The sequence below is a fragment of the Vigna umbellata genome, chromosome 3 (assembly GCF_029865625.1).
Source record: "Vigna umbellata cultivar VRB3 chromosome 3, Vumbellata_1.0, whole genome shotgun sequence".
Classification (NCBI taxonomy): domain Eukaryota; kingdom Viridiplantae; phylum Streptophyta; class Magnoliopsida; order Fabales; family Fabaceae; genus Vigna; species Vigna umbellata.
In genome coordinates this window covers 48569302-48583613 of record NC_142167.1, presented here as the reverse complement: position 1 = coordinate 48583613, position 14312 = coordinate 48569302, and the positions used below count along the sequence as shown (strand labels likewise).

At 34.3% G+C, this 14312-nt stretch overlaps 1 protein-coding gene and 1 pseudogene across 2 annotated transcripts; both read left to right on the top strand.

Moving 5' to 3' along the window:
* The first annotated feature begins 206 nt into the window (after positions 1-206).
* LOC124837123 (pentatricopeptide repeat-containing protein At1g59720, chloroplastic/mitochondrial pseudogene) lies at positions 207-3066 on the top strand (annotated as a pseudogene). The gene is made up of 3 exons (XR_015784837.1): positions 207-1964; positions 2503-2636; positions 2712-3066. The product of XR_015784837.1 is annotated as a pentatricopeptide repeat-containing protein At1g59720, chloroplastic/mitochondrial pseudogene (transcript).
* A 2893-nt stretch (positions 3067-5959) lies between these two features.
* On the top strand, positions 5960-12875 carry LOC124837124 (putative RNA-dependent RNA polymerase 1). The gene is made up of 5 exons (XM_047312418.2): positions 5960-6095; positions 7462-7998; positions 8653-10508; positions 10990-11140; positions 11882-12875. The coding sequence occupies exons 2-5, from the start codon at positions 7483-7485 to the stop codon at positions 12761-12763; spliced, it is 3405 nt and encodes a 1134-aa protein (XP_047168374.2). The 5' UTR covers positions 5960-6095; positions 7462-7482; the 3' UTR covers positions 12764-12875.
* Positions 12876-14312: the final 1437 nt, after the last annotated feature.

Sequence of the window (14312 nt, the reverse complement as noted above, 5' to 3'; positions counted from 1 at the left end):
CCCCTGTTTAGGGAGGAAGGAGGACCTCTTAGAAATTATAAACATGTTTATAGAAGTTAGGACATAATAAGGTTCATCATAATACCACTTAAAAATGTAATGACACGTGTTATACTTATTATGGCGACAGTTTGTCGCATTGAATTGAGAAATTAGCGAATGTGATTATGGTTTGACTTTTGGTCACGAGATCCAAAGGTCAAATTTCGAGTTTACGCTGCCATCAAGGAAAACTATCGATATTTGAATTTGGAGAAGAAGGTCGATTTGAATGTAATGAGTCCCAAAGACGGAGCATTTTGGAAGGCTCAACAACGTCTTGTGACACTTTTGAAGCAGTGTTCGAGCATGAAGCAGTTGAAGGAGATGCAGGGTCGTGTAGTCCAGAGTGGCTTCCATAAGACGCCGCTTGTGGTGGGAAAGATCATTGAGTTTTGCGCGGTTTCAGGCCATGGAGATATTAATTACGCTGTCAGGGTTTTTGAAAGAATCGATAAACCCGATGCGTTTATGTTGAACACCATGATCAGGGGCTTTGGGATGACTGGCCAACCAGAGAAGGCCATTATCTTGTTCAGGAGAATGCTGCTGGGAGAATTTGATGTGGTAGCAGTTGACACTTTTACATTCTCTTTCATTCTTAAAATCATCGGCGGATTGAGATCAGTCACACTGGGAAAGCAACTGCATTGCAACATCCTTAAACTTGGACTCCAAACTCATACTTACGTCAGAAATTCTCTGATTCACATGTACGGTATGGCGAAGGACATAGAAACCGCTCACCACCTGTTCGAGGAAATTCCAAATGCAGATTTAGTGGCTTGGAACTCTATCATAAATTGTCACGTGCATTGTGGGAACTATAAGCCGGCTCTCCATCTGTTTGCTAAAATGCTGCGGAGTGGCCTGCAACCGGATCACGCCACTCTGGTAGTGACCCTCTCAGCGTGTGGTGCAATAGGAGCCCTCGATTTTGGGAGGCGAATCCATTATTCTCTTGTACAAAAGCATACTAACCTTTGTGAGAATATATCGGTCTCCAATTCCCTAATTGACATGTATGCGAAGTGTGGAGAAGTTGAAGAAGCCTACCACATATTTAGCAGCATGAAAATAAAGAATGTGATTTCATGGAATGTCATGATTCTCGGTCTTGCGTCGCATGGTAACGGAGAGGAAGCATTAGCACTTTTCACAAAGATGTTACAACAGAATGTGGAGAGGCCGAATGATGTTACCTTCTTGGGGGTTCTAAGTGCTTGTAGCCATGGAGGATTGATTGATGAAGGTAGACAATGTATTGATATTATGGACAGATATTATAACATCCAACCCACAATAAAGCACTATGGGTGCATGGTGGACCTTTTGGGACGAGCTGGTTTAGTTGATGATGCATACAATTTGATAAAGAACATGCCAGTGGAGTGCAATGCAATTGTATGGAGGACTTTGTTAGCTGCATGTCGACTTCATGGAAATGTTCAATTGGGTGAGAAGATAAGGAACCATCTGTTGGAATTGGAACCTGATGATCATAGCAGTGATTATGTTCTTCTTGCAAACGTGTATGCTAGCACCGGTCAATGGAATGAAATGTCCAAAGAAAGAAGATTAATGCAGAAAAGGCGAATTCAGAAACCACAGCCTGGAAATAGCTTCATCGGAATTCCTGGATTGGCGTTGGAGAAAGAGACTATTGAAACATTGTTATAAAACTGACATTAACACTTGACACCATCGATTGAAGGTTTGACCTGAGTCAATGAAGCTTTCACTAGATAAATGGTAGAATTTGAGGATAGTGTGCCTAAAGGTTGTATCCTCTTCATTAACCAATGTATCTTAAATAAAATGAAGACAACACGTCAAGATTGTATCCTCCTCATTAGCCAATGTCTCCTAAACAAATTCAAGCCAACATGTGATGGGAGGTTCATTTGGTCGGACAAAACTGATAGGTAAGAGAATTTTTAGGAACCTGCAAAATCTTCAGTGACATTTTAATGTAGATTTTTAGGAACCTGCAAAATCTTAAGTGACATTTTAAGTGAAATATTTAGGAACATACAAAATCTTAAGGAATCTGCAGGATTATTTTAATGTAGATTATGAGTGGAAATAATGACTCTCTGAATTTAGACCGTTTACATATTAAAGACATTGAATGAAATAATTAACCTCTTATTATTGCTTGCATATTTAGTTTGATCTGAATTGATAAATATAATGTCTCTGTAGTCTTATTTTGTTACCGCTATTAGTGGAACTTGTAATGAAATCTTAAATCAAAAGAAAGTTCTGTCATATGTACTTTTGTGATATTTTTCTACAAAAAGCTATTGTGACTCTAATTGATATTGAAGAGTTATTTTATGAGCTGTAGTTTAGAAGGTAAAGACTAAAGATATTACTTATAATTGGTCATGGATGCTGATTTTATCAACACGAATTTTCTTTTAAAATAGCTTGAAATATAATGAACGACGATTGATGTAGGAGTGTCCCAATCAAGAACATGCATATGGCATTTGTGCTGAGGTATTAAGTGTTGTTTATGCTGCCATTCAAAAGGCTGGTTGGTGACCAAGGATTAAGCATGGGAGAGGTTTCCAAGGTTATAAACCTTCCAGGTACAGACTAATGCATATAGAGTTTTTCATTTATTTAAACTTGAGATTGTTTATTTTTCTTTGGCTGTCTTACAGGAGCTGAGGTAGATGGCTTGATTGTTGAAGCTCTTCTAGCATTTGGGCAAACGTTAAAACGTTCCCAATCTAAAGCAACTATTTCTCCCTTCTACTCAAAAGGTGGGTTGAGATCCAAAATCATGTTCAAACACAGCCCATAATACGAAACCATTATTTTACGCAACTTGTGATGTGTGGATCAAAATTAATTTAAACGAGGGAACTAGGATTTAGGGTGTGTGATCTATGTCCAGAGTCAATGTAAACACCTGAACTAGAATATTTCTGAACTTTAGAAGCTGCAGCTATTACAGGGCTCTATTGTATGCTTCTTTGTGCACTGATAGATTGGTTATTTATACATTTCCCGGAAGCTATGATATATCGTGTGCCTTTACGGAATTTTTTGTTTCTTTTTTAGTTTTGTTGAATGTAGTATATATATTAGACGATCAGAGAATATATTTTTATTCTTCTAAAGAATCATACTATATATTACGTATTTATGCAGAATTAAAATACTGACTATGCTATTATATTGGTAGTTTGTACCATCAATCTCCTATTAAAATTGAATGTGAGTGATCTAATTGGTGGGTTATACGACCTGGTAATCACTAAGAGATGAATTCAATAAAACATATTAGGTGAAAATCATAGAAATGTGTACCCGTGATATTTGAAATCGGTTAAGGAAAATACAAATTTAGTGGATAAATAATGTTGGTTAAGAAATAGGAGATAAAAAAAAATAATTTAGGACTTATAAAATGCAACTCTCACTTTGGACAAATTCACTCAATTACGAAGCTCTGTCTAGAAATCCTGAAAAATCATACCAAGGAACTTTTGACTGGATTGTTTTGGTGTTCACCATGGAACTCAGTGAAACATTTTCCTCACACCTTTCCTTTTATTGAAAAACCTAATGTAATTTGTAAGAAATCCCACTTCAAGCCTCATAATTAACAATGATTAATCATCTTCTTCTATTTTCTTGGAAACCTCTTTGCAATAGCTTGACTTTGGATCCGTTTCCCTATCATCCACCATGTAATTGCTATATTGATGATACCCAAATGTAGCATTAACCATGTCACACCTCGGATTATTAGTATAAATTCTTTCATTATCTTCTTACAGTATCACATCGGTTTCATTTGTCACATATACTCCTTTTCTCTCCCTATGTAGAAGCCATACTGTATAACCCTTTTGAAGAAGTTTAACAACCAAGTGCTCATAATATTTCACACACTGTCGTTTGTTAAAGTTGTATTTCTGACATGAACGTATTATCTTTTCTCTCACACCGCTATTAGCAAAATGTAAAGTTCAAAAATTTCTTCAAGCCTTCCATATATTGAGGTGTATTTCTATGCATGTCAAGATTTATCCATTGAAATAGGGTCTGTGCAATCCAAGATAATAATTTATGCATCATTTCAATATAACAATGACATGCATAACAAAGGAGAAAAATGAATCCTCCTATTATATCTAAAGTAGAAATAACAGAACGAGCTCAGCTAGCTCAAAAAAGCAATAAAGGTTTCTTGGTGACAAGAAAGAAAGACGTTCAGTTTTCCACCCACAACCGCTAGTATTGACAATCTCAACACTAGAAAACAATCTTATTAGGCCAACACCAACACAGTACACTATTACAACCAAGGGAAAATGTCTTCCATCACACAGGATGTCACTAGTCCTCCTATCTAGCCTCTTCAATTTACAAAACGTATGTACCCTTTAAAAGACACCTCCCGACTTATATATAGTATTCCCACTAAGGGAGCCCAACCACCCCAATCACCTAACAACCTGAGGTTGTCGTGGAAATGTATGCTTGTGACAATAAGGCAGGTTGTTGTGGAGTCGTCTCTCCGTATCTAGTCAATTTAGCAATCATTCTTTCGGTCGTAGATGTAGGAAAGAGATTCTCTTCAACTGTGAATGCGAAAAGAGGATGAGTTCGAGTTATGATAATTTTTTCGATCGTGGATGTAGGAATTTCTCTTCGGCCGTGGATAGGGGAAGAGGATGGGTTCAAGTTCTGATAACTCTTTAGGTCGTGGATGCGGGAAAGATATTCTCATCGGTCATGGATGTAGAAAGAGGATGGGTTCAAGTTCTGATAATTATTTTGGTCGTGCGATGCGTGAAAGAAGTTCTTTTTGGTTATGCGATGTAGAAAAAGGACGATTCTCTTTGGCTATGTGATGTAAGAAGAGGATAGGTCTGGTGTTGGATGGCAGGACAACTCGAATTGCTTGGTTTTGATGAACAGATGTATGGTAGGGTATAGGGGGATAGACCACCACTGATTTGTGATAATGGCATGTAACCATGTTGTTGTTATGTTTAATATTGTGATGAATGTTTAGCGTGTGTTTTGTTATTTTACTTATGATAAGAAAAGAAGGTAGTGAAAAGATGAGGTGGGAAATCAAAATGTAAAATTGTTAACTTGATGCGTATTTCTAACCGGAGGTTAACATCTATTAATAAATCTATGTTAAAATTAATTTTTTAGTAAATTATAAAAATGTATAAATATTTTAATGTATTATTATTATTTTGTCGATATATATTTTACATTACAATAAAATAAAAACATCAAAATTAGAAATCAAAATATAAATTTCTTTCATTTTTTTAATATATGTTTTTATATTATAGAAACAAATAATTTAATTAAAAAATTAAATAACAAATAAAATAAAACACAATAAGACAGTTAATTTGATATTTTAAGGACAGTTATATTTCGTATCATAATAAAATAATAATTAAAAATATTAAATTACTAATATTTTTTTATTTTTTATCCCAATATATTTTCTTTTGCAATATCTTTTTTATTTATTAAAATTTTATAAGCATCCCGACATATCATATGTGAAAATGATAATATTAAAAAAAGAAAATAATAAAAACAAAACATAAACTATTTCTTTTCAAGTAATAGTAGGATTGTAGGGTTAGGAGTGAATTTCATCTTTTCCAAAGTACGAAAGTGAAGAAAAGAATGAGCATCGTCCTTTCTATACTTGCCCTCTTATCAAGGAAATGCCAAAGCACATATACCTCCCTACACAAAAGTATGGAAAACAACACCAAGCTGCATACATGTAAAATACGAAAATATAAGAAAACTCAGAAGAGAATTTTAAAAACAATAATAATTAAAAGTTGAACATTCTAACAATCATATATATAAAGTTAGCCATTTCAAATTCCATGTCTAAGGAAAAGGGTTCATTGTTTAGTGTAATTCAGCCACTCTCTTCTTCTTCCCTTATGCATGTCCTGGGTTTCTCAAACTATTTGTTTTCAGTTGAAAGCTGCAGCTGCTGCACTTTGCTAGTTTGGCTCACTTTTCTGCAAGATTTTCTACAAGTAAGTGCTCCACAACATGCATTATTGGATCTCTTATTGTTCTTCTCACTCAATTTGCATGCTTGTTTTCTTTTATTTTTATGACTTCAGTAGTAAAGAATACAAGTATTTCGAATTTGAAGTTTGAAGAGTTTTCATTGCTTTCATGTTATATCTGTTTTATGATGAAACATCTTCTCTCTGCATGTTAGTTTGAAGTTTTACTTAGATAAAAAATAAAGTCAATCTATAATATATTAGTGAATGTAAACCTTAGTTTACAAGTTAATTTTGTAAGATTGAATTAGAATTAAAGTAAATTTAAAGTCTCTGATTAGTAATTACTTAATGACATATTTCATACACCCTCACGCATAAAAGTCCAAAGACTTTGGAACTTTGTGTTATATGGGATTTAACATAATCATCATACATGATGTTGGAATTGTTGAGATTGACAATAACAGATAGACATAACGTGTCTCTATTTTTATAGTTTTTTTATTTTTTATTTTTTAATCCAATATAATAGGTCTTTCTGAAAATGATAATTGCATTGAAACTAAACACGATCAAGAACGGATTTCCAATTTTGGCTTGTATTTCGAAGATTAGAAATATAATACCATTCATGATTATGTAGTGATGAATTTTGTCTCCATTTTTTAGTATTTATAATTCTTCAAATCCAGTATACAAGCAAAGAATTATTGGCAGCCTACATTCTCTTCTTGAAACTAACATGTTATAACAAGTGGCGTTTCCTGTAGAGCAATCAATGCATTGAAAATAATAGTTTCTGAAAAATATGAAAAACGTTCGTAGACATGATATATCATTTATATGTGGACTATAGAAATGCTCAGTATAATGATCTTGTTGGGATACACTGAAAATGGTATATATATATATATATATATATATATATATATATATCAACTTTTAAAGTATTTGAAATCAGGATTTAGGTTATATTTAAAGTCATTTTCTACAATTTTACTCTTCTAAATCTTAGACAAATCTCTAACAGGGAAAATGTTCGAATAAATTGTCATTAGTATTATTGAAATGTCAAATAATATGTCAACTCCATGCAAAGAAAAACTGGCTCTAAGTTGCCCAAGTCAAAGGTTGTTTACTTATAACCACATTCTTTGTGAATTACTAAATCAATCCTAACATTGTTTTTCTTCAATTTTCTTCGTTCTTTTTTACAACCAAGTAGCTTATGTATATATTGTGCAAAACTAATATTGTGAAGGAAATGTAATCTCTGTATATACTTTTTTTACAAGGTAATCTCTCATTGAACAGAAAAATGTTAATCATGTTTTTCTTAAAAATTAAGGAATTGTGCACTTATTTTTCATTCAAATCGAAATTTCAGGTAAACTAATCAATTGACACTATGTGCAAGACAATTCGAATGCATGGATTCCCAGCTACAGTGTCAGCTGAAGAGGTGAGGAAATTTTTGGAACAAAATACAGGCCCTAAAACTGTTCATGCTGTAGAGGTTGAGCAGCTCAAAGAAGAAGATCCTACCACACAAGTTAATGTTAAATTTACAGATAAAAAAAGTGTTGAAACAATCTTGCTCTTAGTTACTCAACACCTATCATACGGTGTCCATGTTTTAAATGCTACAGAAATAGAACGTCACCTTTTGCCAAAGCAGAGAAACTTTTCTCACAGCATGGATGACATAGCAGTGCACTTTGGATGTCAAACATCCAAAAACAAACTCAGTGTACTCTGGGAACATCCAAGTGCTTCAATCAAATTCGGTTCCAGACTGAGAAAGATGTATATATTTTTCCATTATTTGTCAGTGGATTATAAGCTGCAGATTTCTTCTGAGAGTGTGTCACGTATTGAGCTGCATCACTCAGATGATTTAACCAAGAAGCTTCTCCTTTTCCAGGTTAGTTTTCTACAATTGGTATTGTTCAATCCCTTCTTTTGTGTCCAAATCCTTGTGAAAAGATTCAAGAAACAGTCATAGCTTCATATATTCTTTCAAGTATCCTATCAACTAAGGTTGGCAAATACATCCATATATCACCCTTTTGGGAAGTCTCACATTGATTAACTCAATCAACTTATATATATTTATTAGACAATTTTTGGTAAATATCAACTCGTTCTATAAGATGAAATTTGACCTCATAGTAAAGCTTATAGCTCATCTGGATAATTGCTTGTTCTAGCATGCATATGTGAAGGGGTATTGGACAACTTCAGTTATTGTCAATTGATTTTGAGATGAAATCTGACATCACTGGTTTCAGATTTGACTAATTATCCTCACATTACATATATTCTATTTGAACAAGTGCAACTTCTGCATAAAATAGTGCTACAGAATTATCATAAAAGTGTAGAAAATGCTTTCTGATATAGTTCTTTTCCACAGCATCATGTCAAAACTTCAGGACTTAACTATTTTACTTTAATATGAACCTTGTTCTGGTAGCTGAAGCTTGACTATTAGCATATGATAAAACTAAATATTTTGATCGACTTGATAACTACAAAGAGGAAATCTTATTATTCCACTTTCTCTTCCAATTGTTAGTTACGCAACGCTCCTCTGATCTATGAGAAAAATGTATCCAAAAGCAAATATTTTAAGGAGGCTTGTGACAACCATTGGTTTCGAGGAGTAGATTTTACCCCATCATGCAGCATTGGACAATCTTCTACTTTATGTTTTGAGCTTCCAAAAAGTGTTGAAGTTCCAAACTTCAGTCAGCACTATCGTAATTATAATGAAGTTGATGACAGTGTCTTTACTCTTGAGAGAAGACACCTTGGTTTCTCTTCTTACTTCAATTTTGTCCCCATTGTGATCCCTCCTGAAGGCTTCAACTTGCCTTACAAAATTTTGTTCAAAATCAACTCACTAATTCAGCACGGTTGTCTTCCTGTTCTGGCAATTGACGACAACTTTTTTCAACTGGTTGACCCTGGAAAAGTAAAGCTTGAATATATAGAAAGTGCCCTGCATACATTAGATCAAATAAAAGCATGCTGCTATGAACCTGCGCAATGGTTGGAGAAACAATATAAGAAATACTCAGAAAATAGTGCACTTCCAGTATCTAGTGCTATTTCATTGGATGATGGGTTGGTCTATGTGCATAGAGTACAAGTAACTCCATCCAAAATATATTTCTGTGGTCCTGAAGTGAACCTTTCTAACCGGGTTTTGCGCAACTATCCTGAAGACACTGATAACTTTCTTCGTGTTTCTTTCCTTGATGAAGACATGGATAAACTTCATTCATCAGATTTGGTGGCAGACATGGACAGAGAAACAAAGCTTCATGAGAGGGTGCTGGCAACACTTAAAAATGGCATAGAAATTGGTGATAAGAAATTTGAGTTTCTTGCCTTCTCACCAAGTCAGTTGCGGGATAACTCTGTGTGGATGGTTGCATCAAGAACTGGACTTACTGCATCTGATATAAGAAAGTGGATGGGAGAGTTTCATGAAATTAGAAATGTGGCCAAATATGCAGCAAGGCTGGGGCAATCATTCAGTTCTTCCAGGGAAACAGTGAACGTTGGCAGACATGAAATTAAAATTATTCCTGATATAGAATTTAGAAGGGGTGAAACCAAATACTGTTTCTCTGATGGAATTGGGAAGATATCTTATCAATTAGCTCAAGAAGTGGCTGAGAAATGTGGTTGTGGGGATAATACTCCATCTGCATTTCAAATCAGATATGGAGGGTACAAAGGTGTTGTTGCTGTTGATCCTACCTCATCAACTAAACTGTCCTTAAGAAAGAGCATGTGCAAGTACAAGTCAGAAAACACAAAATTAGATGTTTTGGCATGGAGCAAATACAAACCTTGTTACCTTAATCGTCAAATAATAGCCCTCTTGTCCACCCTGGGGGTCCAGGACCGAGTCTTCAGAAAGAAACAAAGAGAGGTCCTTAATCAACTTAAAATGTTATCAAGAAGTCCCTTGATGGTATTAGATTATATGTCCACAGGAGAGATTGCAAAGGTTTTAAAGGAAATGCTCATTTGTGGCTTTCATCCAATTAAGGAACCATTTCTCTCCATGATGTTGCAAACATTATATGCATCAAAATTACAGGAATTGCAGCTCAAAACTAGGATACTTGTTAAGAAGGGAAGAGCATTGTTAGGATGCTTGGATGAAACTAGAACTCTAAAATATGGAGAGGTATTCGTGCAGATAGCTCACCAAAGAAATAAGCAAAATCTTGCTATGTCCTCTCTTTCTTCTAACAGAAATGCATCCAACAAAAGCAAACATATTGTTAAGGGAAAGGTAGTAGTTGCCAAAAACCCTTGTCTGCACCCGGGAGATGTGCGAGTTTTAAGAGCAGTGGATGTACCTTCTCTGCATCATATGGTGGACTGTGTTGTTTTTCCACAGAAGGGGAGAAGGTGTGACTTCCATTTTACTATTTCCTATTCCCAGAACAGCATACACATGAAGATATTGATTCAACTGCATACTCTTTTCAGATTAACATTTCACACATTACATTTCAGCTCAATCATTTATTTTTAATGTAAAATAGCATAACGTACCTAAATTTCAGTTAAGAAAACATAGTATAGCTTTAGCATATAAAGAAAATCATATGCATAAAATTAAACTATCTCAAGCTCAAATTCTTAAGGGTGGTGGAATGGTTTTCAATGAATATTTGTGATTAAATGGAAAGGGATTTATATAATAAAAGAAATCAACAACATTCTTTTGGATTTTCGTTTCATTCTTGTTCCAGGATTCCAAGAATAGTTGACCTATTCATTAGCTACCAAGTCTTCCTTTCAGCCACTACCATGGTAAATTGATGGAAGAGATTACATTTTCAATGTGTATGGTGTTTTCTGATTTCATTTATTTTTTTTCATGTAGACCACATCCTAATGAATGTTCTGGAAGTGACTTGGATGGAGATATCTACTTTGTCAGTTGGGACCCTGATCTTATTCCTCCTTGTCAGGAAAATCCCATGGATCATGCAGCATCACCAGCTGTGAATGTGGATCATGATGTTACATTACAGGTAATGATTTAACAGAAGTATAATTGATAGAAGGGAGGGGATCAAGAACACAGCAAAGATAAATTCTTACCTCGTATATGAAAAACAAAGATTGTCTCTCATATAAGATAACTCCATCCACTAGTTAGGTTAATCAATGTTGTATTTAGCAGTTGGGGATCGTTCTAACAAACTGTGAATAAGGGATAGAGAAAATATATGAAGAAATAGAAAAGCCTTAATTAAAATGTCTTTATTATCAGTGTTCAAAATTTTACATATCTGCAAAGGTAATTGACTTTGGATCAATGAATGATGCTCAGCACAAAGCAATGTTTTCAAAAAGTATAGGCATTGCTAGCCAAATCAGAATAAGTATAGGCATTGTTCCTTTCAGAAATTGTTGTTACATATCTTGTTTTATGCTTAATCTAAATCATCCTATAGTCACTACTCAATGGTTATTGTTGGCAAGGACATAGTTCTTTGGCTTCCATTTCTATATTTAAGTATGGATAAAGTCCTGAAGATGCTAAATTAAAATAGATTGTAAAATTGGTCCTGAAAAGTAAAAATGTGTGGAAAATGATGAATCTATGAGAACATATAGCAGAACTACTTTAGACAACGAGTGAAACAGACCTCCACAATGTACCCACTCTATATCTGACTCTTGATTTCTGCTTGTAAAAATTAAACACAATCTGTGAGCTTTTTCTTGTAGTTTAATTTGTTGGCAATGACATCACTATCTGGCTACAGGAAGTTCAGGAGTATTTTGCTCACTACATAGTTAAAGACAGGTTGGGCATTGTTGCAAGTGCACACATGGTGTTTGCTGATAAGGATCCTCAAAAGGCAATGAGCCCTGCATGTATTGAGCTTGCAAAGCTACACTCAGTTGCCGTTGATTTTGCAAAATCTGGTGTGCCAGCAGAAATTCCACAACATCTACGCGTGGAAGAGTATCCAGATTTCATGGAAAAGGCAGACAGACCAAGTTACCAATCAAATAGCATAATAGGAAAGCTGTATCGTGAGGTGAAGAATGTTGCACAGCACAAGAGTCTCAGCAAACCCTTCACAAGAAGAGTGGCAAGGCAATCATACGACCGTGACATGGAGATTGATGGCTTTGAGAAGTACACAGCTAGTGCCAGTGAATACAAGAATATGTATGACTTCAAGTTGGGGAACCTAATGGATTACTATGGCATAGAAACAGAAGCAGAAATAATCAGTGGCAATATATTGAAAATGCCAAAATCATTCAGTGAAAGAAAGGACTTGGAAGGAATTAATCATGCTGTGATGTCTCTAAGAAAGGAAGCTAGAAGCTGGTTCAATGTGATGATAAAAAACAAGTCATCAAATTCTCAAGCTGATGATGATGCCTATGCAATAGCATCAGCTTGGTACCATGTTACATATCATCCTAGGTATTGGGGATCCTACAATCAAGGGCTAAACAGGGATCATTTCCTCAGTTTCCCATGGTGTGTGCATGACACTCTTATGCAGATAAAGAAGGACAAAATCAGACAGAGAACTTTTACCATGAATCACTGGAAATTACTGAAACTGATTCCACTATTACTGCTTTTCTTCCTTTTGTGGATAATAGTGCCTTATCTAAGGACTTGAATATGTAGCTCAAAGATATTCATTTACTTAATGTATATTTCTTCTTAAAGGGTGTGATCATCTAAGAGCACATAATGATATGGCATGATATATTTTACAACCTATATCATGAGCTTGTTAAAACAAAGTAAAAGATATATTATCAAAATATGTTTTAGGGATATATTTAAGACATGATCTAATACTATAAGAGAATAATAAGCTAGTTATCAAAGAATGAAAGATTATAACATGAACTACTTATTTTAGAGAATATTCTAATCGATCAAACAAAGCAGCAAGTATAAAAAAAGACAGAAGACATACAACATCAAAATGATGAAAGAGATTTAATATGAAAAAAATTATGAGAGATATAATACTAACAAGAAAGATACAGAAGAACAAGTACATGATAAGATGGTTGATGTAGTTCCTTCTTGTGGACGAACTGGATAATTGATTTCCATGGAGGAAAAGGCCGTGATTTGTACAAAAATGGAGAGGAGATGAAGAAATGCTTCACTTTCCAATAGGTTCTAAGAGAAGCCAAGTTTCTACAAGCAATTATCAATATGAACACAAATTTCATCTTATAGAACGAATTGATATTTAGAAAAATTGTCTAATATCTCTCTCTCTCTACCTCTCCCCCTCTCTAATGTGAACTCCATTTGTACAAGGACTACTTAGGATATTTAGGGTTAGGGTTAGAACCTTGAAGGAAATTTGAAAAATTGAGAAGGTGAGTTGAACAGTATTTTAGAAATATTGATATCTCGAGCTATATAACTTTGATTGAAGTGATTCTAAAACGAGGTGAAAGTTCACATTCTGGACTTCCATTTAGGCTCAAGAATCACTTAATTTGGGTGAGTAGGATGAGAGATATGACCACTGAGATAATCTCGACAAAAGTGAGTTTTTGAATTCGGGTGAAGGAAGAAGAGGTAAATAGGAAAGGTGGAAGAAAAAAATCACTTTTTCCAAAAGAGACAACATAGAAAGGATGAGAAAATCCTTTGATACAACCAAAAGTTCTTGCATCACTTAAGAATTTAGAGAATCACTCTCACTAAGATAAAAAAAGATAATCTCTAATATTTTTTGAATAAAACTTAACTTGTTCCTTCAAATGGTTTAGCTTATTTAGAAGCTTTAACCATAAAAATTACAAAAAAAAATCCATTAAATGTAGTTACATTCCACTTAAGCTAATAATGATTCCACTTAAAATAATAATGATCACACTACCTCATTGTAATTGAAATTGTGGTAACCAAAAATCACCCAAAAGTGCTTTGTGTCCTCCCCTTCCCTACTTCATTCATTTTTTATATAAAAATTAATATTTAAATAAAAATATTATTTTTAATTATTGTATATTTAGCCCTTCAAATATTTATACACTTATAAATAAAGTTTTGGCTCCACCAAAATATTTTTGAAGATTCAACATTAAAAATAATGAACTTCCTTCTTACTCTATCACTACTCACCTCATTACAATCATCATCGCTATCACTACCTTTGTCATTATCATTCTTTATCATTGTCACCACTCTCACTA

Bases quoted from the DNA above. Each gene is read 5' to 3' on its own strand.
- LOC124837124 (XM_047312418.2), top strand. From the start codon at position 7,483: ATGTGCAAGACAATTCGAATGCATGGATTCCCAGCTACAGTGTCAGCT. The intron at 7,999-8,652 runs GTTAGTTTTCTA...TCCAATTGTTAG, and splicing joins AGAAGCTTCTCCTTTTCCAG to TTACGCAACGCTCCTCTGAT. The intron at 10,509-10,989 runs GTGTGACTTCCA...TTTTTCATGTAG, and splicing joins TTTCCACAGAAGGGGAGAAG to ACCACATCCTAATGAATGTT.